This window comes from Crocuta crocuta, unplaced genomic scaffold (assembly GCF_008692635.1).
Source record: "Crocuta crocuta isolate KB4526 unplaced genomic scaffold, BGI_CrCroc_1.0 scaffold345, whole genome shotgun sequence".
Lineage (NCBI taxonomy): Eukaryota > Metazoa > Chordata > Mammalia > Carnivora > Hyaenidae > Crocuta > Crocuta crocuta.
In genome coordinates this window covers 3166496-3191256 of record NW_027527574.1, presented here as the reverse complement: position 1 = coordinate 3191256, position 24761 = coordinate 3166496, and the positions used below count along the sequence as shown (strand labels likewise).

Sequence of the window (24761 nt, the reverse complement as noted above, 5' to 3'; positions counted from 1 at the left end):
ATTCATGTAACATTTTATAGTCACATGCTAAAATTTCAAGGATTAACTTATAATGTTTTCATTTTTACAACTGATTGAAATCAGTCTTTGTTTTCCTTCTCAGTCCTTAAATTTTTGCTTCTGAGCAGACATGAGAAAGTCTGCTTAGAAATTGGAATAGCATATACTGGATTTCTGATGGCAACTATAATCGTGTTTCCTTCTGAATTAGTTTATGAGAGACTCTTGAATGCTGACAAAAACTGAGGACTGATGGATGTGGGGGGAGGGAGGGATGGGCATGGAGGAGGACACTTGTGGGGATGAGCACTGAGTGTTATGTGGAAACTAATTTGACAATAAACTATTAAAAAAAAAATCTTCCTCTACTTTTCTTTCTTATACAAAATTGAAAACATACTACAGAGGGTTTTTTTTTTTCTTGCTTTTTCCACTCAACATTTTCCCAGGTCTTTATAAATATTCCCTCAAATATAGTTTTCAGTGTCCACTACATATTAATTCTATGGCATTATTATTTAGCTCTTTTCTACATTAGAGATTTTAAAGGGTTTTGAATCCTTTGCTTTCACCGCTGAAATGAAAGTTCTTATGTATAATTATGTTTGCATCTCAGGTTAATTTGGATAAATTCCTAGAAGTTAATTTATTAATTCAAATAGTGAAGAATATTGTAAAGTTGTATAAAACAAATTGTTTTCCATAAAGATTATAAAATTTATACTTCCAACATTCTTTGACAATGACAATTCACTGCATATTTAAAAAGTAAACATTCTCTTTTAAAAATCTGTCCATTTTAAATATCAAAAATACTATCTCATTGCTTTAATTTTTTAGTGAGCTTGAACTCTTTTATGCTCAGTATTTATAATTCTATCTTTTCAAGTTGTTGTCTTCTATCTTGCCATTGCAATGTCATTTGTTCATATTCAACTACTATGACTCAATATAAAGGACCTAAATCTTGCTAATGACATCTAGAAATTTTTATTGTATACGTTACCCAGCCAACCTTTCCCCTTGTGACTTTCCCACAATTTTTATGCTTAGGAATATCTTTCCCATTTCAATCTATTGACATATTTTCTTTTAGTTCTTTTGTTTCATTTGACATCTAGATTTTTAAAACACCTGGAATTTATTTTTGGTATGGAATCAGGATGATGATTTAATATCTGGTAGCACAAGAGCCCATTAATCATATTATTTCCAAAATTTTCAGCCTCTTTTTCCAGATCAGCTTTTGAAATCACTTAGGTATTCTTCCCCTACCAGAAAAAAAAAATCTCATTTAGGTTCTTACTGAAATTGCAATTCAAATATAAATAAAAACTAGGAAGAATATATAGAAGAATGCTGAATACTGGTGCTGTCAGGCAATTACCTCATACCTGACTATCATAGACATCCTTCTAATATCTCATTTGTTTACAACTACATAAGCTTGTTGTTTCAGACGGTATTTTTTTAGAAGTGTATTAGAGATTTCACTCTCCATTTTTATTACTAATTTTTTTAATAAATGTTAATTTTTGAGAGAGAGAGAGAGAGAACACATCCATGCACACAGGAGAGGGGCAGAGAGAGAGAAAGGGGTCAGAGGATCTGAAGCCGGCTCCCCACTGACAGCAGAGAGCCTGACAGAGGGCTCCAATTCAGGAACCGCAAGATCATGACCTGAGCTGAAGTTGGATGCTCAACCAAATGAGCCACCAGGCACCCCTATTACTAAATCTTTAACTAAGTTATCAATTCTGTATTTTGTCAAATACCTTTGCAACTGTTCTGGGATTAGATGCCCCTTTATGCTTTATCCCCTAGATCTCATGTATAAACAGGTTTCTTGACAGTGATCTGTTCTTTAATTCCTGTCATTAACTCCATCTCTTAGCAGTGTGGTACTTAATATGTGGGTAATTTGAGGTTGCTTGTGCTTTAGTTATCATTTTTACATACTGTTATTTCTAGCCTGGAGCCTCTCTGAAATCATTTTTTAAATAATTATTAAAATTTCAATGATTATCCATTTCAATAAGATGTTCAACTTCTGGATTTCACTTCCATTTTCCCTGAAAAATATTTATTTGGAGATTTCCTAATCTGGGTTTCAATTTTAAAAATCTTATCTGCATTTACTGTTTATATACCATTCAGTTTTTTTTTAATTTGGCACATTTATGATTCTCATTTTTCTTTTTGTTAGGGGTCTTAAACGTTTCTCTATTTCTCATCATCCTCTGTCAACCAAGAATTAGTTATTTAACTTACCACATCTTTATTTTAGTTTAATTCATTTTTACTCACTTGCAGAATGAATATTGTGATGTGCTATGCTATTAATTCAATTTGTAAAGTGTCTGTTTCTATTCATACTGTGAACCTATCTTGGGCAGGCTGCTATGAAGTGTCATGTCTTCCAATCGCCAATTTAATCAATCAGAAAAGTCATTATTAACTCATTATAGTCTACTGGAATTTTTAGAACCTAGTGTTTAAATTTTGTTAATGCTTCAAGAAACAATCAGCTAACTAGATCTGGTGTTAGGAAATTAGAAAACTACCTTCTTGCATTTTTCCAGAAGGCACTGCTCCAGTGTTTCATTTTCAGCACTATACAAGCTAAAAACTTGAGAATAAATTAAGTGTGTTACAGGGAAGAAATAAAATGGAATGAAGAAACAAACTGAATGCTAGAAAGTATAATGTTCAATATAATGTAAACACAAACAATTTAACTTCATTGAAATGAGGAAAAAATATATTTCAGAAGCTACATGTTTCTTTTTAGGAATGATAATCTGATTGTGGCAAAACTCAGCATTCATGCATCCTTCAGATTTGAAGTTTTCTTCTTTTTTTAAGTTTATTTATTTTGAGAGAGGGTGAGTATGCACAAGTAAAAGAGGGGCAGAGAGAGAGGGAGAAAGAGAATCCCAAGCAGGCTCCCCCCTGTCAGATCTTGATCTCATGAATCATGAGATCATGGTCTGAGCTGAAGAGTTGGACGCTTAACCAACTGATCCACCTAGGCACCATTCCCAATATTTCTTCTTTAGCCCATTAGATTTTCTGGTATATGGTCACCATGATTTGGCTTTCGTTTTCCTGTGTAATTTGTGTATATTTTTCAGAAATGCTGATTAATTACCTGCAAGGTGCTCTATGAAACTCACATAAACATTCCTATCAAAGTACTTTTTTGAAATGCATTTTCAAAATTATATATAGGTGGAGAGGAAAGGTGCTTTTCTAAAAATGTTAAATATCTTTAATTTGGACTCCTACAATTTACCAAACCCATAAGGACTCTACTAGTCAACAGATGTTCCTATTCTTAGAAAACATTCCACTTTAATGTAGAAAGCCTCTTCATCTTCTACTTTTCCCTCAGAAGTTTACATTTCCCTAACCCCCCAAAAATGACTAATCCAATTAAAAAAATGGGCAGAAGACATGAACAGATACTTTTCCAAAGAAGATGTACAAATGGCCAACAGACACATGAAAAGATGCTCAACGTCACTCATCATTAGGGAAATGCAAATCAAAACCATGATGAGATACCACCTCATACCTGTCAGAATGACTAAAATTAATAGCACAAGAAACAACAGGTATTGGTGAAGATGCAGAGAAAGGGGAACCTTCTTGCACTATTGATGTGAATGCTAACTGGTGCAGCCACTCTGGAAAATAGCATGGAGGGTCCTCAAAAAGTTAAAAATAGAACTACCCTAAGATGCAGCAATCACACTACTAGGTTATTTACCCAAAGAATACAAAAATGCTGATTCAAAGGGATACATGCACCCTGATGCTTAGAGCAGCATTATCAACAACAGCCAAAGAAGGAAACAACATGTGTCTATCAATAAATGAATGAAGAAATATGGTATACATATACAATAAAATATTATTCTGCCACAAAAAAGAATGAAATCTTGCCACTTGCAATAATATGGTTACAGATAGAGAGTATTATGCTAAGTGAAATAAGCCAGTCAGAGGAAGACAATATCATATGATTCCACATATGAGTGAAATTAGAGTCTTCTAGCAGACTCTGAACTTCTTATTGTCAAATATATAACTACCATGATACAGGGAGACTTTAAAAGTAAGATGGAGAGCTGGGAGGCTAGTAAACATCTTACCTGCTTTCCGTCCAGTGTGCAGAGCCTCTTGACCACTCCTGAATCTAGTTTAATGGCTTCCGTGATATCTGTCAAGACCTGTTCAAAGGAATGAGCAGTCTTCTTATTTAGAAGGATCCTCACGGCTTTTCTAGGCTTCACTCCACTTCGAATCACAGTCACCAATTTCGGTTTGATGAAATCTTTACTTTCCTTCACTTCACTTTTCACCGAGGAGGGAGCAGCCAGGGCTCGGGATGTCCCGCCCTTGATGTTCACAGACCAGTTTGGATTAATATTTTTGGTGTAATCAACTTTACGAAATGGTTCATTTGATGCACACACGTAACTCTCACCTGAAAAGCAAAAATCAGTTTTATTAGCATAGTTATCCTTACTACAGAAGCACTGTATCTTAAGAACAAATGCTGGAGACCCTTAAGTGAACTCTTAAACCTAACAGGTTTGCTGAAACGTGATTCACATCCTTTTCCTTTGGCATTCTGGCACCCTATTTAAACATCTCAATTGGTTTTGAGAGGGAGAATAACACAACTTACAAAGTGAAAAACACAGGACAAATCAAACAAGAGAGACTTGGGTTTTATTCTGATCAAATAAGTCATCCTGAATAACTATGCTTATTCACTTTGGTTCTCAAGATCATTGTCTATAAATTCAAGTTGTTGAATCAGATGAATTCTAGAGTACTTTCTAATTGCAAAATCTATTAACCATTTTAATTTTTTTAAATCTCATTCTGGAAGAAATAATATATTCACACAAGGAAATAAAACTATTTTTCTTTTTCCAATTACAGATTTCAGTCCTAATTGAAGAATGACTACTCCATCTTCACATAGCTGCCTAAAATATATTTAGTCATAGGATCATTTACTCAATTAATGAAGTACAGCAAAAATGAAGGAAGAGTTTTGACAGCTCACAGAAATATATTTCAGGCATTTTTTTCTTTATTAAAGAATATGAATTTAGAATAATTAGTTCAAATAGACAGCCTTTTCTATATTTTCCTTAATGGGAAAGGATATTAAGCATTTAAAATGATGTGTTCATTATTCATGCAGCCTTCTGCCTAATTCTTAAGTAAAATATAAAAACTGTACTGTTTGTTGATTACTTTACCAAGTCAATGTTCATTAATTTTAAGTTCCAACATTATAGGTTGAAAAATAATGCTTATAATTATGTTGAAAATCATAATTCATAATATGTTTAAAATCATAACTTTTCTTTCATGAAACTCAGAAGTCACCCAATCCTTGTATTCTCACCTTTTTGACATACAAGGTAAGAGAATTACACTCTAAAATTTTCTCCAGGATTCCTTCTAACTCAAAAAGAATCCAGTATTTTTTTTCACATTTTCAGTGTAACAATCTCACTCTTAATAATTATGACATCAGTCTTAACATTCATGCTTAAAACAAAAATAATAAAAATAGTGAAAGGGAAACCTATTAATATAAATATTTAACTATTATTAGGATGTTCTTAAAATCCTGCTTAATGGAGAACTTAAAGACTCCCAAAGGCACATGAACAATTCAGTAACAGATGAGGCATGTAAGAAGGGTCTAAAATGAGGAGTAACATCTTCTATTTAACAGTATAATTAGGTCACTGTCCAACTAGGGAACCAGCCATAGGCTTTAATGCTGTTTCCATACCAGTAATCTGAAAGCTAGCCCAACCATCCCCATTCAGTTAGAGAGTTTTCATCTTTGTAGGTTTATCTAAATCACTTTTCACAGTGTAATCATATGGGGAAATGGTATGTAATTTCAAAGACACACATAAATTTAATAAAATGGAACTATATATCACATGCATGTATTTATGAGCAAAAATAAACACGTATGATTTTGCTTTAATTTTATGGAGAATGCAAGTCTCATATTGAAAAGTTCTATCTTTACCTACAATAAAAATTTAATTGTATGCCCTGNGCGGGTTTTTTTTTTTTTTTTTTTTTTTTTTAAGGGCAGAGAGAAGTCAGCTGAAGAAAAGCCTTTCCCAGTATAAAGGGAAAAAACAATGGCAAGGAGAAACAAAGCAAGAGCAAGTTTAGTATGTCAGATCTCCTTGATCAGTCTGGTCCCTGCACAGTTGACATATCAACCAGGAAAGCTGTCTTTTAAATTCATCTGTATTTTGCCTCTTTATACAGGTTCAGGACGCCAGAATGAAAACAGGTAGAGGAAGTCTGTCTTTTAATTTGTGTATGTGTAGTTACGCATACATTTTAATTCCCTCCTTATCTCCCTTTTTCGCTTCATAATGTTTCTATTAAAAACTTGTAGGGGTACCTGAATGGCTCAGTCAGTCAGTTAAGCATCTGACTTCAGCTCAGGTCATGATCTCACGGTTTGGGAGTTCAAGCCCCACATCAGACTCAGCACTGACAGCGCAAAGCCTGCTTTGGATCCTCTGTCTCCCTCTCTCTGCCCCTTCACACTTTCTTTCAAAAATAAACATGAAAAAAAAACAAAAAACTTGTAGATCAGGGGCTCCTGGATGGCTCAGTTGGTTAAGCATCTGACTCTTGATCTCAGCTCTTGGGGTTGTGAGTTCAGGTCCCGCATTGGGCTCCACACTGGGCATGTTTTTATTTAAAAAAACAAACAAAAACTTGTAGATCAGTTCTATAATATCTAAAGTTTTGAACCAGCAAGTACCTGCTAGACAGAGCCTCATCCCTTCCACATACGCATGCAGACAAGTAACAGTCCACAGAGTGTTCTGTTAGGCTTAGACTCTTCCTCACAGNCTGTCTCCCTCTCTCTGCCCCTTCACACTTTCTTTCAAAAATAAACATGAAAAAAAAACAAAAAACTTGTAGATCAGGGGCTCCTGGATGGCTCAGTTGGTTAAGCATCTGACTCTTGATCTCAGCTCTTGGGGTTGTGAGTTCAGGTCCCGCATTGGGCTCCACACTGGGCATGTTTTTATTTAAAAAAACAAACAAAAACTTGTAGATCAGTTCTATAATATCTAAAGTTTTGAACCAGCAAGTACCTGCTAGACAGAGCCTCATCCCTTCCACATACGCATGCAGACAAATAACAGTCCACAGAGTGTTCTGTTAGGCTTATGCAAGTGTACCTACTATGTGCCAGCTCACATGCTAAATGCTGACATATTAAGATATCCACTTTGGCATCCTTGGCATACAACATTTCAGGACGAAGGTTTAAGACATGGTTTTGAAGTCACACTTGTGTTTCTGTATACTGGCCACATAAAGCCTTATAGTACAGATGTCATACTTTGATAACAACAGCTACCGAGATACCTAGGCTAGCTTCCCTTGCTATGTCCCCACCTTGCAACAATCTCCTGATTGTAATTTTGTCACTTCCATAGATTTGCCTATCAGGAGAATATGGTGACAAAAGAATTTAAGATTTTGGTTCCTTGGCCAGTTACAGCTCTTGCTGTTAATCAAACAATAAATTATTATTCTGTTAGGTACTAGGCATCTACAAGATTGCTTAGAAGCAATCAGCCTCCCCTCAACCAGATTCACGCTTCTGTAGGGATTCTGGTTTAAGATTTGTTACCTTCCTGCCAACTTGTCACTTCCCCCTACCTCCCCATCCTGGTGAGGAACATCACTTCCTGCTAAAACTACTTAGCTAAAACCTAGACATCATTCTTCACCCTTCTGGTTTCCCTACATACTACATTCTGACATCAAGTTCTGTCCTCTCTATTTTCTAAATATTTCTCAAAATATCCACTCCGTGTTCCCTTACCACCACCTACTTCCTACTTGGATCAGTTCAAAAATCATGTGTTTTCTGCTGATTCCCCAATAACATTACAAATGGCAGTGCATTTTATGCTACTGATACACCTGAAAAAGTATATGCTAAAGTAATGAGTTTTGATATATTGATAAAATACTATATTCTGAAAGGATTTTTTAAACTTTTGCCAATACACACTCACCCAAACAAGGAAAAGATAAGCATCGCATAAGAGTTATACGAAGATATAAATGTGTATGTAAACATGAATCATATATGGATATAGAAAAATAAAGAAGTCCTTAACATCAAAAACAGATCTGACATTAACAGCAATCTTGACATTATTACAAGCTGGTCTGATGCTAAGACAGACCTATGTTCTTCCCTGGGATATAAGCTCACAGAATATATCAAAGTCACTCAGGCTATGGTAAAGTGACAAAAACAAGCCCACAAAATATCAGACATCTTCCTCTCAACTCAATGAATGACTGCTACTTCTTTACCAATTATAGCTTTTTTCCTCAATCTACTCTGTGTTCCTTATAAGATTTAATGAGTATGAGATACTCATAGAATTGTCCTTCCTTCTAACAGCACCCAATACAGAGCAAGTCCCTGCTTCCTCGATCCTCCCTGGAATTATCCAACCAAAGCCCAAATTCTATGTAGGTCTAACCTTGCTGAGATGCCCCATGATATCCTACAATGTCCATTCTCCTTTCTGCAATGAGTAATAAACTCAATGTGTTGAACTATAGGTATGTTCTTGGTGGTCTCTGGTGTTTCTCTCAGAGAAATGAGATACACACACACACTTAATTTCTTTCTCTCCCCCCTTCCGATAATAGTTCTTTGACCATAAGAGTTTGGGGGGAAACCATTTTGGAAATTATAATCTCATGAATACTATATACAAAGAAAATTTGCTTTATGTATAGAAAGAAGATGGATAGAAGCATAAGGTGGCTTATAAAACTTAACTGTTTTCGTGCACAAAGAGAAAGTCTTTGAATATCTTTTAAGACTCTACAGTGGCATGGCTATGGCTTCTTACCACTGACATTTGTTCAAAGTCACTACCTCATAGCGGGTTGATAGTCTACAATTGTGTAATACAACCGGGGTATTAACCATTAATTTTCATCCTTACTCAACCCAAGATACTGCCTCCTCTTAAGTGGCAAGAGGATAGGGGAGCCTGGATGTCAGCTGGTTAAGTGTTTGACTCTTCATTTCAGTTCAAGTTATGATCCCAGGATTGTGGAATTGAGCCCCATGTGGGTCTCTGCACTGAGTGTGAAACGTGCTTGGAATTCTTTTGCTCTCCTCTCTCCCCCTCTTGCTCTCTCTCTAAAAATAACATAAATCTTAAAGAAAAAAAAGAGGGAAGAAGATATTACAAGCCATGAACTCCCCAATTTCTTGTCTCTGAAAACTTTCATTGCCACAAATGTATTTCAGACCATGACAATTTTTCCCACCTTCTCTCCCTTTTCAGTACTAGGACAGCCGCCTCCTATTCGATGTTGAGTCCCTCCACCAGGATTTGGATCCTTCTGTCTCCCCATGCTGCAGTTTCAGGGACGTTTTTCTTCTCATCTCCATTTAACTAGGCAGCCCTCTCTCCAGAATTAGATACAAATACCTCCCACCTTAAACACACACAAATCCTCCCTCTCTTCATTCCTCATCCCACTCTACCTAATGTGCTTTTGGCTTCCATTCACTGCTGAGTTAAAAAGCACTCCTCAAATGTTTTTTCCCCACTTCCTCACCCACTGTTTGCTCTTAAACCACTGTGGCATCACTTCTGCTCCCTGCATTCCCCTGGGTGGAACACCCTGATCCCCGGCCAGGTGTTTGCCAAATGCAAAGTACACCTTCCAAATTCACTTGGTATCTTCTGAGGGCACTGGACACTAGTCATGTTTCATAGAAATCCTTTTTTCCTTAGATTCCATGATCTGATTTCTTTTGGTTTATACCTCTTACTTCTTTGGTTACTCCTTCTTGGTCTGCTTTTCAGGATCCTCTTCTCCCACCCATCTACTTCATCCTCCTCAGACTCTGTGGGCAGTTGCATTCACCCCCACAGCTCCAAACACCACCTGTATCCTCGGGACATCTCCAGCCTACTCCTACTAGATAATCTATGGATATCTCACATGCTACTGTCTAAAACTAACTTCACTCCACATTATGGCCACTCTGACCTCAAGCTGTCTTCTTGAATTCCCCAACTTACTGAATGAAATCACCATCTATATGGTCACCTACCCAAAAACCAAGACTCCTGCCTCTCTTTTCCCTTTCCCACATTGAACAGAACTGGCAAAACTGTTGACCTTGGTCTAAGCATCTCTGGAATCTATCCTCTGACTCTGTTGTCTCTCATTTCTCCTTGTATTAGAGTAGTTAAGTTCCCTATGGGGCCTCACTCCATCTTCCACATAGCTGTCACAGCAAATGTTTTTTTAAAATGTAGATCTGAGGTCTTCTGCTTCACTGCCTTTAGAATAAAGACCAAACTCTTCAGCGCATCAAACACTTCCACCCTCATCACTCACCACTTTCCCACAGGTTCCTAAGTTAGTGTCATACCAGTATATTTCCAACGTCCTTCCAAACCCACCATGCCCTCTTATTTTCTTTGCTTCTTATATGTCTGAAACATACTTACTTACTCCTTCTCCCATATTGGCTCTTTTTAACTGACCAGTTAAGATTAGTCCCTCTTGGGAAAGAGGTAAAGCAATAGGAACTTTCATATATTGCTGGAAAGATTTTAAATTGGTTCAATCACCTAGGAAAAACATTACAACACACTAAGTTTACAACATACACATATGACCCAGGAATCCACCTCAAGAAAAATATCCTGGAAAATTTCAGGCACATGGGTACTAGTGTGTATATGTGGAAGTATTGCTCAAAAGCCACAGATGAAAAAAAAAATCAATCCAGATGTCCAACAGGAGAAGAGATATGCAGATTGTGGTATGGTCATGTCTACCAATATACAGCAAAAAAAAAGAACAAACAAGAACCATATTAACCTGGATGAATTTTACAAACAATGGTGAGAAAAAGATGACAACAGAATACATGTAGTAGGATTCAATTTCTCTAGAGTCCAAAACAGATAGAACTAACCTGTATCAATTAGGGATGCTCTCATTGGTGGTAGAAATATAGATAAAAGAGCCAGGTTATTATTACCTTGGGAAGAGTTTTAACTAGCAAGGGACACAGGGAGGGCTTCTCAGATTACAGCAATATTCTGTTTCTTGACATGGCTGGTAGTCACAAAGGTGTTCACTTCATAACAACTTACTGGGCTGTACACGTATGTGCATTTTCACAATTTCAAAATAAAATTTAGAAGTTACATTCTTGTTGTATCGTGAGCTTGGAATGCATCAATTTCTCATAATAATCTATTCTTCCTCTCTTCCAATGGGTCTTAGTGGAGAATTTTTTAAATCAGGTGACTTTGCTGTATAAGTACAGATGCTCAGACCTCACCACTGTTCAACTGAATCACTAGAATCACTGGAAAGTAGGACCAGAACATGTAGGTTAGGGTTTTTAATTTCACAAGTGACTCTGAAAACGTTTCATTACAAACTACTGCCTAGACTGGAAGCTCTTTTAAAAACTTATCTTTTTCATACTGCCCACATCTAGAACAGTACCTGGTATATAACAGACACTCAAAACATGTTTGTCAAAGTAATGATGAAAATGCAAACTTACACATCTCATGGTTTGGATTTGCATTAGTTCTAGGTAAAACATTTGCACAGTGTGGCTGTTTACACAGAATGACCCTAGGAGGTTCAGGGTCAGGTTCCTGAAAGATACTGTGCATGACTGGAGACATTCATAGGTCATGCCAGTCCACTGAAAGGCAACCTAAGACATATATAAAAATAAGCAGGATATGAAGGCTGCCTAGTACCTACCAACATTCATAATTCATTTCAGACCAAAACATCAAGACTCCAGGGCACTTATTTATTTTAAAAAATTGAAGTATAATTAACATTATTAATTAGTGTCATACTACTTTCAAGTATATAGAGCACTTTTTAAGTCTAATAAATGTGTCTTTCAATCAATGGAATATGCATATATATACACATATGGGTACGTGTATAATAAAATTTTAATAGCTAAATCACAGTAATCTCTCAACAGTTAAATGTGAATTTTGTGTTAGAAATTACAGATAGTTACATGCAAACTTACGCAGTTGGAAATTCAACAACAGTATGTTTAGCTTGCTTTTATGTCACTTCCTTTGAAGTCTCTCATCCACTTCTCTTAAAATGTTTACATTAACTACCTAACACTACTAATTAGTCTGTAATTATAAACTATTTTGACATTCATGGTAGAAAATCAATTCTACAAAATTTGGACATTGAGAGTATACATACCTTGGAATGGAAGCAAGCACTGAATTTTATAATACAAGTCTAAAGTAAAAGGCCTCTTCAAACTTAGAGAAAAACTCAGCTCCCCCCTACACATATTTAAATATGGTAACATAAAAATAGAAAGACAAAAGGAAAAGAAAGCTTGGCTGACTGACACTTTAGGTCTAATATCAGCAATAATCTAAGGAACCTTAATTCTTTCCTAACTTCCAAAACTGAGAAAAAAAAATACTCCAAAGGCATATAACCAGGGAAGATAAATCTGGGTATACTGCATCTACAAAATGGTTGGATGTCCTTCATCAAGTGCAGCATTTGCAAGACTGTCCTGAGTGGATTAAAATGTGTGTATCTCCATCTAAAGCACATCAGACATGAGTTCCCATGCCCACCTGGTTGAGAAAAATACAGAGTGAGGAAAAGTAAGACTGATTTATTATCCTGTTGTGGCAAACAACTTAGGCTTTTTTACCTGAACTATACAGTACCCAGAACTTATACGGACCAGCGAGTTACACAAAGTGCACTGCTCTGGCCTGGAAGACTATCCCACTCTGCACTCCTTTGCTGTGTCATGGGTCACTGCTGTTTCATTCACAAAACAAAAATAATGGCATTTTCTGCAGGGCAGGTTTGAGGGCACAAAACAAGATCTTTTGTCTCTAAGACTCAGGTTCTTTCAACATATCTGAAGGCAACTGGTTGAACCAAGCCATGTCCTAAAGTTACATCTGGTGGTCCAGTCTGTGATACATTCCATTGAGAAAGGGGTACAAAAGCGACTTTGAATGTCTACATATCTTTCAAGAAGTATGGCCAGAAATCCATGTTTCAGCATTGAAATTTCAGAGAAGTTTAACTGAAGACCATAAAACTTAGGTAGAAATAGAAAAAAGAAAATAAAAGCCTACTCACTAACCAAAAAGCTTTAATGCTTTTATCTATTCTCCTGGTAGGATAGAACCTATAGATCATATCCATTATCTTTTTGCTCTTTACACCTGGGACAAGCATGTTCTGCAATCTACAAGAGTTCACTATGACAAAACATAAAAAACTCTTAAATATGGAGAACAAACAGAGGGTTACTGGAGGGGGTGTGGGAGTGGGGATGCGCTAAATGGGTAAGGCGCATTAAGGAATCTACTCCTGAAATCACTGTTGCACTATATGGTAACTAACTTGGATGTAAATTTTAAAAATAAATTAAATTTAAAAATAAAAGTTCACTATGAAAATTTTACCTCTGTTTATCTTGATGATAAAATTTTAAATGTTTTTATCATCCTATTCTGGAACATGGGAACAACTGCTTCTAAAATAAAGTACATTCAAGGCCACACTCTGTCCAGTTTTAACTCCTTTGACATAAAGTGGTATAACTATGCTGGGAGTTCATAAGGAAAAAGAGAAGTGGACTTAATCTATGTAAAAGATGTGTGTGCATACATCTGTAAAGTTAAGGCCAGAGGACATAATTGTACTCTGCAGGAATGGAGGCTTACGAACTGTGCAAAATTGACTCCTTTCATGGCATTCTGAAATATAGCATACTGAACTCAGCATTCAGTACCATGGTCACACGTGGGAACTAAATTTTACCTGAGCAAACAGTATCTGTAGCTTTGTATTGCTATTTTACATTTTCATTATGAGTTTTATTGGCATTTACATTATCAAATTCTTTAGGTTGTACTGGTGTATAAGACCTATAGTATAAATATACCTACCTTTTTTATATATTGAAGTGACAATGTAATTAAAGTAATTAAGGCAATACTGGACTTCTACAAGTTAGCTGTTACATTTTTACATTGTGTTTCATTTTTAAGTGGCCCAAATAACACAAAAGTTTGAGAAACACTATGATGTTTTTTCTTTTTTGTAAGTTTATTTTGAGAGAGAGAATGGGGGAGGGGCAGAGAAAGAAGGGTAAAGAGAAGCTCAAGCAGACTCCATGCTATCAGCCTGACATGGGGCTCGATCCCACAAACTGTGAAGTCACGACCTGACCCAAAATCAAGAGTCAGATGCTTGGGGCGCCTGAGTGGCTCAGTCAGTTAATCTTCTGACTTTGGCTCAGGTCACAATCTCGTGGTTTGTGAGTTTGAGCACCACACTGGGCTCTGTGCTGACAGCTCCAAGCCTAGAGCCTGCTTCAGATTCTATGTCCCCCCATCTCTCTGCTCCTCTCCTGCTCATGCTCTCTCGCTCTCTCTCACTCTCGCTCTCTCAAAAATAAAGAAACATTTAAAAAAAATTTTTTTTAAAAAGTCAGATGCTTAACCCACTAAGCTACCCAGGTGCCCTGAGAAATACTACAATCTTAAGGATACTGAGAAAGAGAGAAAACGTCAGACCAAAATATGCCCAGCTAATATTTCTAAAGCAACTGGGGAATAATGAATCAAGGGTCAGTCCTTCAACTGGCTCACCATCTGAGCAGAGATAAAACTTTCCTTGACAGAGTTTCCCCCACTTCTGGAGACCTTTGCTTAACACTTCCTCCCTCATCCCTTAAATATCACTGTGAGTCTAAGAGGAAGACTTGGCCCCAATTTTAAGCAAGTGACTGATAATGAGGATGGCTCAAAATGATACAATGCAAGTGATGAAAGATTCAGAAGCCAGATGTTTGCCCCCAAAACAGATGATGTATGCAGGACAGAAAGAAAGGAGAAATAGTAAAGTATGACCATTGTTCCAAGATATCTGAAGAACTGCCATGTGAAAGTAGAATAAGTCACATGTAACTCCAAAGGGTGCCTCTAGAATACAGCAGGCAAGTTATAAGGGCATAAAATTTGGTTTAAGATGCTGAGGACCACTACCATTTGTCAAAGAGCCACTGAATGCTAGGACTCTGCTAAGTGTTTTATATACATCATAGGGTTCATGTGGGGCCTTCCATCTATTCACCTTGATCACTAAACTAATACGAGAGGAGTTCACATCAGGCTATTTCTCAAGTTGTTTCTCTCACAGAGGCTTGATGAACATGAATATCAACAGTAAAATTCCATAACTCCTTTTTTTCTTTCCTTGATTTTCTGCCAATGAGGCAAAATACTGTTAAGTAAAAAGCCTAATATAATGGACAAAGGTATTGGGAAAAGAGCACCGATCATTACTTTTAAGAAATATATTGTTATTATTTAAAACTTAAAGCAATTTTTTATTTTAGAGAGAGAGAGCACCCAAAGGAGAGAGGCAGAGAGAATCTTAAGCAGGCTCCATGCTCAGCCCAAGCCTGATGTGGGGCTCACTCTCAAAACCACAAGATCATGACCTGGGGCCAAATCAAGAGTCAGATGCTTAACCGACTAAGCCACCGAGGTGCCGTAAAACTTAAAGTTATCTCAAGTTTGTAAAAACATATACAGTGAAGAAAGAGAAATCAGTGAAGATATGTTAGAACTTTCATTGAGAGTATAATTTAATCAACATGTAAACAGCAGATAACATAGTACATCATAATTGTATATTACTTTAGTCATTTTGAGATGCTATGCAAAGGTAATCAAAATTACTTAAGTTGATCTCATAAGCCAATTTTTTCCTTTTCCTTCAGTCTATAAAATAGAGCTTCTCACAAATTACGGTATGCCTAGTCTACTGCCTTACTCTACCTCTACAAATCTGGCCAACTATCCAGCTGGCTGTGGTAACTAAGAAAGGATCTCAAAAACACCTATATCCACCTATTCCCACCTACTAAAAGTTCTTATATATAGCACAAACATTAAATAATCAAATATCATGTGCCCAAAGGTATTTGTTGCAAGGGATAAAGAAATGAATAAAACAGCTGTGCTCCCAGTGCCTTTTCCCTTGTAATTTTCCCTTTCCTGGGAATGTTTTATGGAGAAGAGTCTCCTGCAGGTTATTAAGGGTTCTAACAACTCCATATAAACTGACCAACATTTTAGTTTTGTTTCGTTTTTTAAGATTTTATTAAGTAATCTCTACAACCAACATGGAACTCAAATTCACAACCTCAAGACAACGCTCTACTAACCAAGCCAGCCAGGAGCCCCTAACCCTGGCCAACTTTTAAAAAGGGACATAAATCTAGAGAGAGCCAAAATCATTTCTCTTTCCCACGCCCTGAAGGATTTCCCAAGATCACTGAACTTTAAAGGGGAAAGGGCCTTAGCAATTACGTAACATGTCTTTCATTTTACTGAGGTCAAGCAAGGCAACTATGCAGAATTGTGCACAGATCTTACTTTGCAGGTGTGTAGGATAATGCATTTAATTCAGGACCCATACATGAAACATCCTAAACTGTCTTTACACCTACACTGACTAATGAACTACTGTAATATTCATTTTCTAAACATAAGAGATTAACAGGTTTGGTTCTAACAGTGATGGAGCTCTAGACTGCTCATCTACTGTGACCTATGTAAACTTGGGGGGGTGTGGAATAGACCCCATTTCTTCACAGATGGTAGAAAACACCAGTTCAGAATAGAGTTCAAAATCCAAGGCCTCAAACTCCAGCTACACCTCTTACTAAAGGTGTGAGAGGGCAATTTCCTTATCCTCTCTGAGCCTCAGCTTCCCCATCTGTAAAATGGAAAGACAATACAGCCTTATTTCAGAAGGTATTGCAAAAGCTAAATGAGACGAAACATGTAAAGGATTTCACACAATGACTGCAAATAAAACATCTCACATGTCCATCAACTGACAAATGGATAAAGATATATACATATCTATATACAGATATGTATACACACAATGGAATATTAGTCATAAAAAAAAGAAGAATGAAATCTGGGGCACCTGGAGGGCTCCGCTGGTTGAGCATTCAACTTTGGCTCAGGTCATGATCTCACAGTTCATGATATTAAGCCCTGTGTCAAGTTCTGGCCTGACAGCTCAGAGCCTGGAACGTGCTTCAGATTCTGTGTCTCCCTCTCTCTGCCTCTCCCCTGCTCACACTCTGTTGCTTTGTCGTGCACTCTCTCTCTCTCTCAAAAATAAATTTAAAAACTTTTTTAAAAGTTAAAACAACAACAACAACAACAACAACCAGGGGCGCCTGGGTGGCTCAGTCAGTTGTGTCTGACTTCGGCTCAGGCCATGATCTCGCGGTCCGTGGGTTTGAGCCCCGCCTCGGGCTCTGTGCTGACAGCTAGCTCAGAGCCTGGAGCGTGTTTCAGATTCTGTGTCTCCCTCTCTCTCTCTGACCCTCCCCTGTTCACACACACACTCTCTCACTCTCTCTCAGAAATAAATTTTAAAAAATGAAATCTTGCCATTTGCAATGACGTGGATGGAGCTAGAAAGTGTTACGGTAAATGAAATAAATCAGAGAAAGACAAACACCACATGATTTCACCCATATGTGGAATTAAATAAAACAGATGAACATAAAGGGGAGGTAAGCAGCAAACCAGAAAACAGACTCTTAACTATAGAGAAAAAACTGAGCTTTGCTAGAGGAAAGGTGGGCAGTGGGATAGGTTAAATGGGTATTAAGGAGGGCACTTGGGATGAGCACTGGGTTTTACATGTAAGTGAGAAAAATCACTAAATTCTATCCCTGAATCAAATATTACACTGTACGTTGACTGGAATTTTTTTAAATTTATTTTGAGAGACAGAGAGAGAGAGAGAACGTGAGTGGAGGAGGGACAGAGAGAGAGAGAGGAAGAGAGAATCCCAAGCAGGCTCAGCACAGAGCCCAACAGGGGGCTTGAACCCATGAACTGTGAGATCATGACCTGAGCCGAAGTCAGACACTTAACCGACTGAACCACCCGGGTGCCCCAACTAGCTGGAATTTAAATAAAAACTTGAAAAAGGAATGAGTAAATAAATAAAAATCTCACATGTTTATGGTGAGATGGTGCCAATGTAAGAATCCTGAATCCTCAGAGTAGTGGTTTACCTTATCAATTGAAGAAATAAAAACAAAAGTGGTGAGGGTATAGGCAGGGGAAAATGCGGGGGAAGAGACCCAGTCAGGCAGTAGAGACTGACAGCAACTCCCCTAGCCTTCCCAGCAATGAAGAAAGCAGTTTGACAACTACTGCCCAAAGGAATCTAGTTTTCTTTATTTTACATCACAGGATCATAAATTACCTATTTCCATAGCTTAAAATCTTAAGAAATATTGATATTTTCTTTTAACTACCAAAGTATCACTGTGTCCCACTCGAATTCATAAGTGCTCTCCCAAATATTCCATTTCTTACCCTCACCCTTAATAATTCTTTATTCTTCAAATGAAAACTTCTCTTCCCATTACCTCCGGAAAGAGCTTATTAGTTGGCTGTATTATAGTACATCTGAACGTCTGTTTTAGGAAATGAGAGGAAGAAAATAATATTTGTAGAAGCAGGTGTTACAGAAAAGTGACTTTCTCCACAATGATGAGTGAACATAGAATCATTGATGTATCTAAACATAATCCATCTTTTCAAAATATGTACTTCTCCACAAATATAGAGGAACAACTCAATTCAAATGTAATTCATATAAAGCTTTCCCTTGACAAGCAAGGGACTTAGAAGTACAATCGCTTTCTTGTCTACTTCTTCAGCAAACTTACTGTGTGTCCCAGAGATCTGACTTCACCATGCTCCCAGTCTAGTGCAGCAAGACAGACCTGATATACCACTAATTACAAAGATCAGTGTTATAATAGCGCTACGGAAAAATGCTGTGAGTAAGCAAAGGGAAGAGTTCTAAGCTTGACCTCAGACCTTAACTCCAACATCTATTCCTCAGGAATGAGGTTTTCATCATTTTGCCCCCACCTCATTACTACTTCCTTTACAGCACGTGAGCTGGAACCAACTCTGTGTGTGTGTGTGTGTGTGTGTGTGTGTGTGTGTTCACTATCTCTCTCCCTCTAGAATGTGAGCATCTCAGGGGAAACTGTACCCTGGAACAGCACTTGAAACAACAAATATTCTCCCAATCAACAACTATCAGACCAATATCTCCAAGGCCTGGAAGGTTCTTGAAGAACCTACGAGTCTGCCAGAGAAGGCTTGCACACCTAAAATTCAATGCTAAACTGCCACATCTGATCATCATAAATGCCTTGGTGTACTACTTTTGACTTCTATGCAAATATCTTATGGAGTTTATGTTTCTTTCCTTACCTCAAGTTTCAAAGAACTCGATTTCTATTATTACTATAAAAAATCTATCTTCCAGGGGGAACCCTTACCCTGGGTTCTTGAGATCGTTTTTACTTAAAAACTCTTTCAGTAACTGTATTTCAGCTTAACACCTTCAAAGAGGTTGACCTACCCAAATAAATTCAATAAACTAGGCTTACTATAAGAACCTCAGAAATGTCAAGTGCTTGATCACTTTAGAACTTTATTTCTCTTAAATTCAAATGAATTAAAGCTAATTTTAAAGTTCATTTAATGGATGAATGGAAGTATCACTTATCAAAATAATCAAAATTTTCTTGCAAAAAAGTTCGATATTTGATGCTGACTGAGTAAAAGATCAAAATAACATAAATCAACATTTTACTTTGGAATGAGAGAGGCAGAGACAGGTGGCTATTAATATTTGTGACTCCTGGCAAATACTTCATCAAACCCTTATATCCACTACTTTCTTGGTAGTAGGACATTCGCTGGAAGACAGGTTCTGGGTAAGGAAAGGCAGCCCAGGCCATCATACACTCAGTAATCGCTCAGAAAGGAGAAGGGTATATATGGTCTCAGTCTAGAAAGGATCTTCTTTAGATAATCTGCCAACCTTTCATTCAATAGGAAAGGACTCTAATGCCCAGAGAACAGAGGTGATTTTTCCTTAAATCCAGTCACTAGACCCCAGTGATCCTGACTCAATCAGACATGGTTTCTACTATCCATGAATCTACCATCCATCTCTCTTTAGGACATCAAAACTTTACAAATATAGCCAAAGTGTTCAGAAGGGGAGAACTGTCATGAAACAAAAACTAAGATTAGAGTTGTGCCTGGCTGACTCAGTAGGAGGAACATAAGACTCTTGATCTATGGGTCATGAGTTCGAGCCCCATGTCAGGTGCAGAGATTACTTAAATAAACTTAAACACCTAAGATTAGGAATTCTCTTAGCCGCAGACATGAGAACTTCAGAACAAGTCATCTGAACATCCTCAATTGTCTATCAGAGATGCTGTAAGTTTGACTGTATCATGGCTTCAGACATCAGAAACAGATTTTGCCAGTACTGACTGTTATGACTCACAGTCCTCCTCTGAGAGAAGGTGCCCATCCAGTTTCAAAGACTAAACATAGTACAGGCATGCACAGCACCAACTCAGTGAAATTAATCCAGCAAGGGGAAGTAAACCAAAAGGCTAAAGATGCCTGCTGGTTTAGCATAGTATAGGAGGAGTGTCAGCCAACACCTGAATACTGTTTTCAGTCTCCAGAGACATTCAAGGTCAATGGCCAAAGAAAAAAATCTGGGCCATGCAAATTTCTTTTGTCATGTGAGTTCAACAGGACTGGGGCTCTAAATGAGTGTTCATGCCCAGCTGTCTTGAATCATCACTTTCTATTCTAGCGTTTTAGAAAAATATTTTAGAAAAGCAATCTCCTAAACTACAAGTTTTGTGGGATGGAAGATGCAGAGAACAGAATATAATGTTGTAAAAACTAATATCAAAGAATCTTTATTAAAAATGAACCAGGGGCAGGGTGCCATTTGGTTGAGCATCTGACTCTTGATTTTGGCTCCGGTCATGATCTCATGGTTCGTGGGATTAAGCCCTGTGTGGGGCTCTGCACTGACAGCATGAAGCCTGCTTAGGATTCCCACTCTCTGCCCCTTTCTCACTCACACTCCCTGTCTGTCTCTCTCTCTCTCTCAAATTAATTAATTAAACACTTTAAGAAAATGAACCAGGAGCACCTGTTGTGGTTCAGGCTGTTGAGTGTCTGACTCTTGGTTTCCGCTCAGGTGATGATCCCAGGGTTATGGAATCGAGCCCCAAGTCGGGCTCTACACTGACTATGGAGCCTGCTTAGGATTCTCATCTCTCTCTCTCTGTCTCCCTCTCTCCCCTACTTACACTCAAAAAAGGGGGAGGGAGGGGCACCTGGGTGGTTCACTCAAATGTCCAACTCTTGATTTTATCTCAGGTCCTGATCTTGGGGTCATGAGTTCAAGCCCCATTTTGCTCTCCTTGCTGGGCTCTGCACTGGGCCTGAAGCCTATTTAAAAAAAAATGAACTAAAATAGCCAGGGGTGCCTGGATGACTCAGCTGGAAAAGCTTAGGGCTCTCGATCTCAGAATCATAAGTTCAAGCCCCATATTGAGTGTAGAGATTACTAAAATAATACAATTTAAAAATAAAACATTTTTAAAAATTATCTGAAATGAATTAGTCAATTTTGACCATATGGGCAACACTATTCATATAGTCTGTATTCATTTTTACTGACGCAAATATTAACTTTGCCGATAGCTGGTTAGTTCTTCCTCATGATAAATCTGAACATCTGAGCACACAATTTTAACTAAAAGTTTAAACTATTTAAGTTTGAAAATGATTGATATTAAGTAATGATTTTTTTTCTTGCAAACGGCCTTGCAACAAGGTATTCCACTCATTTTTTTGGAAATTCAAGACCTAGACAAAGATCCATTGTCAGAGAGAATGTCACTACGACAAAAGGGCACAAACCTTCTTCTTTTGCAGTAATTTTTTTATATTAAAGACTGCTTGAAACAAGCAGGCAACTGGCTAGACCAGGAAAACATTTCTATTGTGCAAGTTATTTATGTTATATTATTTATCATACAGCAGTAAAATTTGGACTGTATCCATACTTATGGTTCCCCATCCTCCAAACATCAGCGAATACATAATGGGAAATAAACTTGTCAACTTTCAACTTACAGTTGAAACTACACAGTTTCATTCCTTCTCGGCCTTTTGGCTAAGATCAAGTGAAACTACACAGTTTCAGTGGAGCATGTAATTCCTGGGCAATCTCAAACTCAGGGTACAATACATGCTCTCATTAACTCATATGCATAATGGTCATCTTGACCACCCCTTCCCCCACCATGATGATATTCATCTCTGGAGTACACTAACTTCATGTAGCAAATACACTGTTAAAATTACTTGAAAGTATGTTAAAATTTTTGTCCCTCCTCAGACACAATACACACCATCCAAAGGGAATGTGAGAAATGGGTGCTTCAGCAATAGGCATTGCCTTGATTTTTCCACAGGGCTGCTAATATGGCTTGGGTCAGCCAGAAAATGTTACTCAGTTTTGAAATATCTAGGCAAACGCTACTTTTAAGTATTTCACATGATAAAGTAATAAAGCCCTTTAAAAAATGTATCATTTAAACTCCTCTGGCTGTCATCACCTCCTCAGGAAGACTTTAAAACCAAAACACACAACGACCAAGTGAATGTGTGAAGTCGAGAAAACACATACACATAGGCTGAAGAGACAACTTAATTTTGGCAGGGTCCTCATCTAGCCAAGACAGGGAAAACCTCTGATAACAATGACTGAGTAGAGAAACTCAACCACCTTCAGTACTCCTAGTATGGCTACATCAATTTATTAGAGGTGAACTGGAGATGAAAGGGCATTATATGCAGGCGCTGTGTAACAAGGCATGATGCTCAAGTTTCCTCATGTATAAGATGGGCAAACTGCCTTCAAGCCAAAAGAACATGATGAGATAATATAAGAAAAATAGTTGGCTCAAAGTTCAGTTTCCTTTCCGTGTCAAGCCAGTATTGCTATCACTACATGGAATGTACCATTTGCATTAAGAAGATGCATGAGAGGGGCACTGGGTGGCTCAGTGGAGTAAGCATCCAACTCTTGATTTCGGCTCAGGTCATGATCTCACAAGTCATGGAATCAAGCCTCAAGTCAGACTCCAAGCTGATAGTGCAGAGCCTGCCTGGGACTTTCTCTCTCTCTCTCGTCCTCTCCCCAAGCTTTTTTTTATTTTTCCTCAAAAAGATGCATGAGAGGAGACTGTATGCAAACATGCAGTCTGCATACACTTGGGTTCTGTCTCTATAGGTGCTGTTTAGATCTGGAAAGAAGTTAACTACTAGTGACGCTTTTCACCTTGAAAAGAAAGAATAAATTCAAGGATGACACAACACACAGCCAAGCAGACCCTCTGAGTAAAGCCCCATTAATGCTCTAGGATTACTAATTCATAATAGGCCCCAACTGCTGATTCCAACAGACTCTATCATCTTAACTAGCTACTTTCAGTAGGGGAGGGAGGCAGGAGAAACTGACCTTGATTCACCTCATTACCAACCAAATGTGGAAAACCCTTTAGCACAGTGGTTCTCAATCTTGGCTGTACATTGCAACCACCTGGGGAGCTTTTAAAGCTCCAACTGCCCAGATCACACCCCAAACATCCAAATATCTGGGGGTAGGGGGCAGCCATCCATAATTTTTTAAAGTCTCTAGTGATCCAAGACGCAGCCAAGGTTGAGAACCACTGTCTAGGATCATGCCTCCTGACCTTAAATTACACGCTGCAAACGAAACTAGGAAAGCCAACCTGGACCGTTTCACAACCACAACTTCTGAGGAGAGCAGGTACAATGGAGTCCCAAACGCTGGAACATCACAGGTGCCTGCACTGAGGTCCACACACACGGCCGAAAATCTAGCTTATCAGCAAGAGGGTTACCCAGATCCTCAGCTGAGAGCCACCTTTTCAAACAATTTGCACTACAAACAAAAACTCCAAGTTCACCAGTCTTAAGAGATGGCACGAAAGCCCTCTAGGATTTTTTTTTCTTTTTTAAAGACAAATCTCTGGGGAAGGACAGTGTACGTGGGAGCGCGCCCCACACAATCTATAGAAAAGCAGACAGAAACGTACTTCCCATGGCCGCCTAGAAAACACCCCGTAAACTCCCCTCTGCGCAGCGCAAGCGGGCGCGCGCCGGCCCGTGGCCACTGCACCTGCTGTCGCGCTGGGCCGCACCTGCCGCGCCGGGCCCTCTCCTCCTACCTTCCAGCAGCTCGTCCAGGCTGGTGACCTTCCGACTGCCGTCGATGGTGTAGATGGTGCGGACGCCCTGGGGCAGGTTCACGTTGTCCGACAGGGAGCGGGTGAGCTCGATGAGCAGGGCATCGAAGGACCGGAAGCGGTCGCTGGAGATGGCAAACACCAGGCCCTTGAAGTAGCGGTCCCCATTCCGGTAGAAGCGCGCCTTCTTGGCCTTCTTCTCTGAGCTCAGAGCCTGCAGGGTCCGCGTGCGGTAGAAGCTGCAGTGGGCACTGTGCGCCGGGCTGGGGATGAGCCCGTTCCCCTTGGGGCCCGAACTGCTGCTGCCTCCCGAGGAGCTGGGCGCCCCTCTCCGCGACCCCGGTCGCGGCCTTTTGTCCCGTTCCTCAAAGTGCTCCAGTTCAAT

General features: G+C 38.5%; 1 protein-coding gene across 1 annotated transcript in view; it reads right to left on the bottom strand.

The window, feature by feature from the left end:
- Positions 1-24761, bottom strand: part of DCLK2 (doublecortin like kinase 2) — a gene marked incomplete at its 5' end in the record, with an annotated part of 150975 nt that extends 126214 nt beyond the window's left edge. The window contains 2 exons of the mRNA XM_077770593.1: positions 4158-4492; positions 24359-24761. Of these exons, the coding sequence (XP_077626719.1) occupies positions 4158-4492; positions 24359-24761 (738 nt within the window). The remainder of the gene's footprint in view (positions 1-4157; positions 4493-24358) is intronic.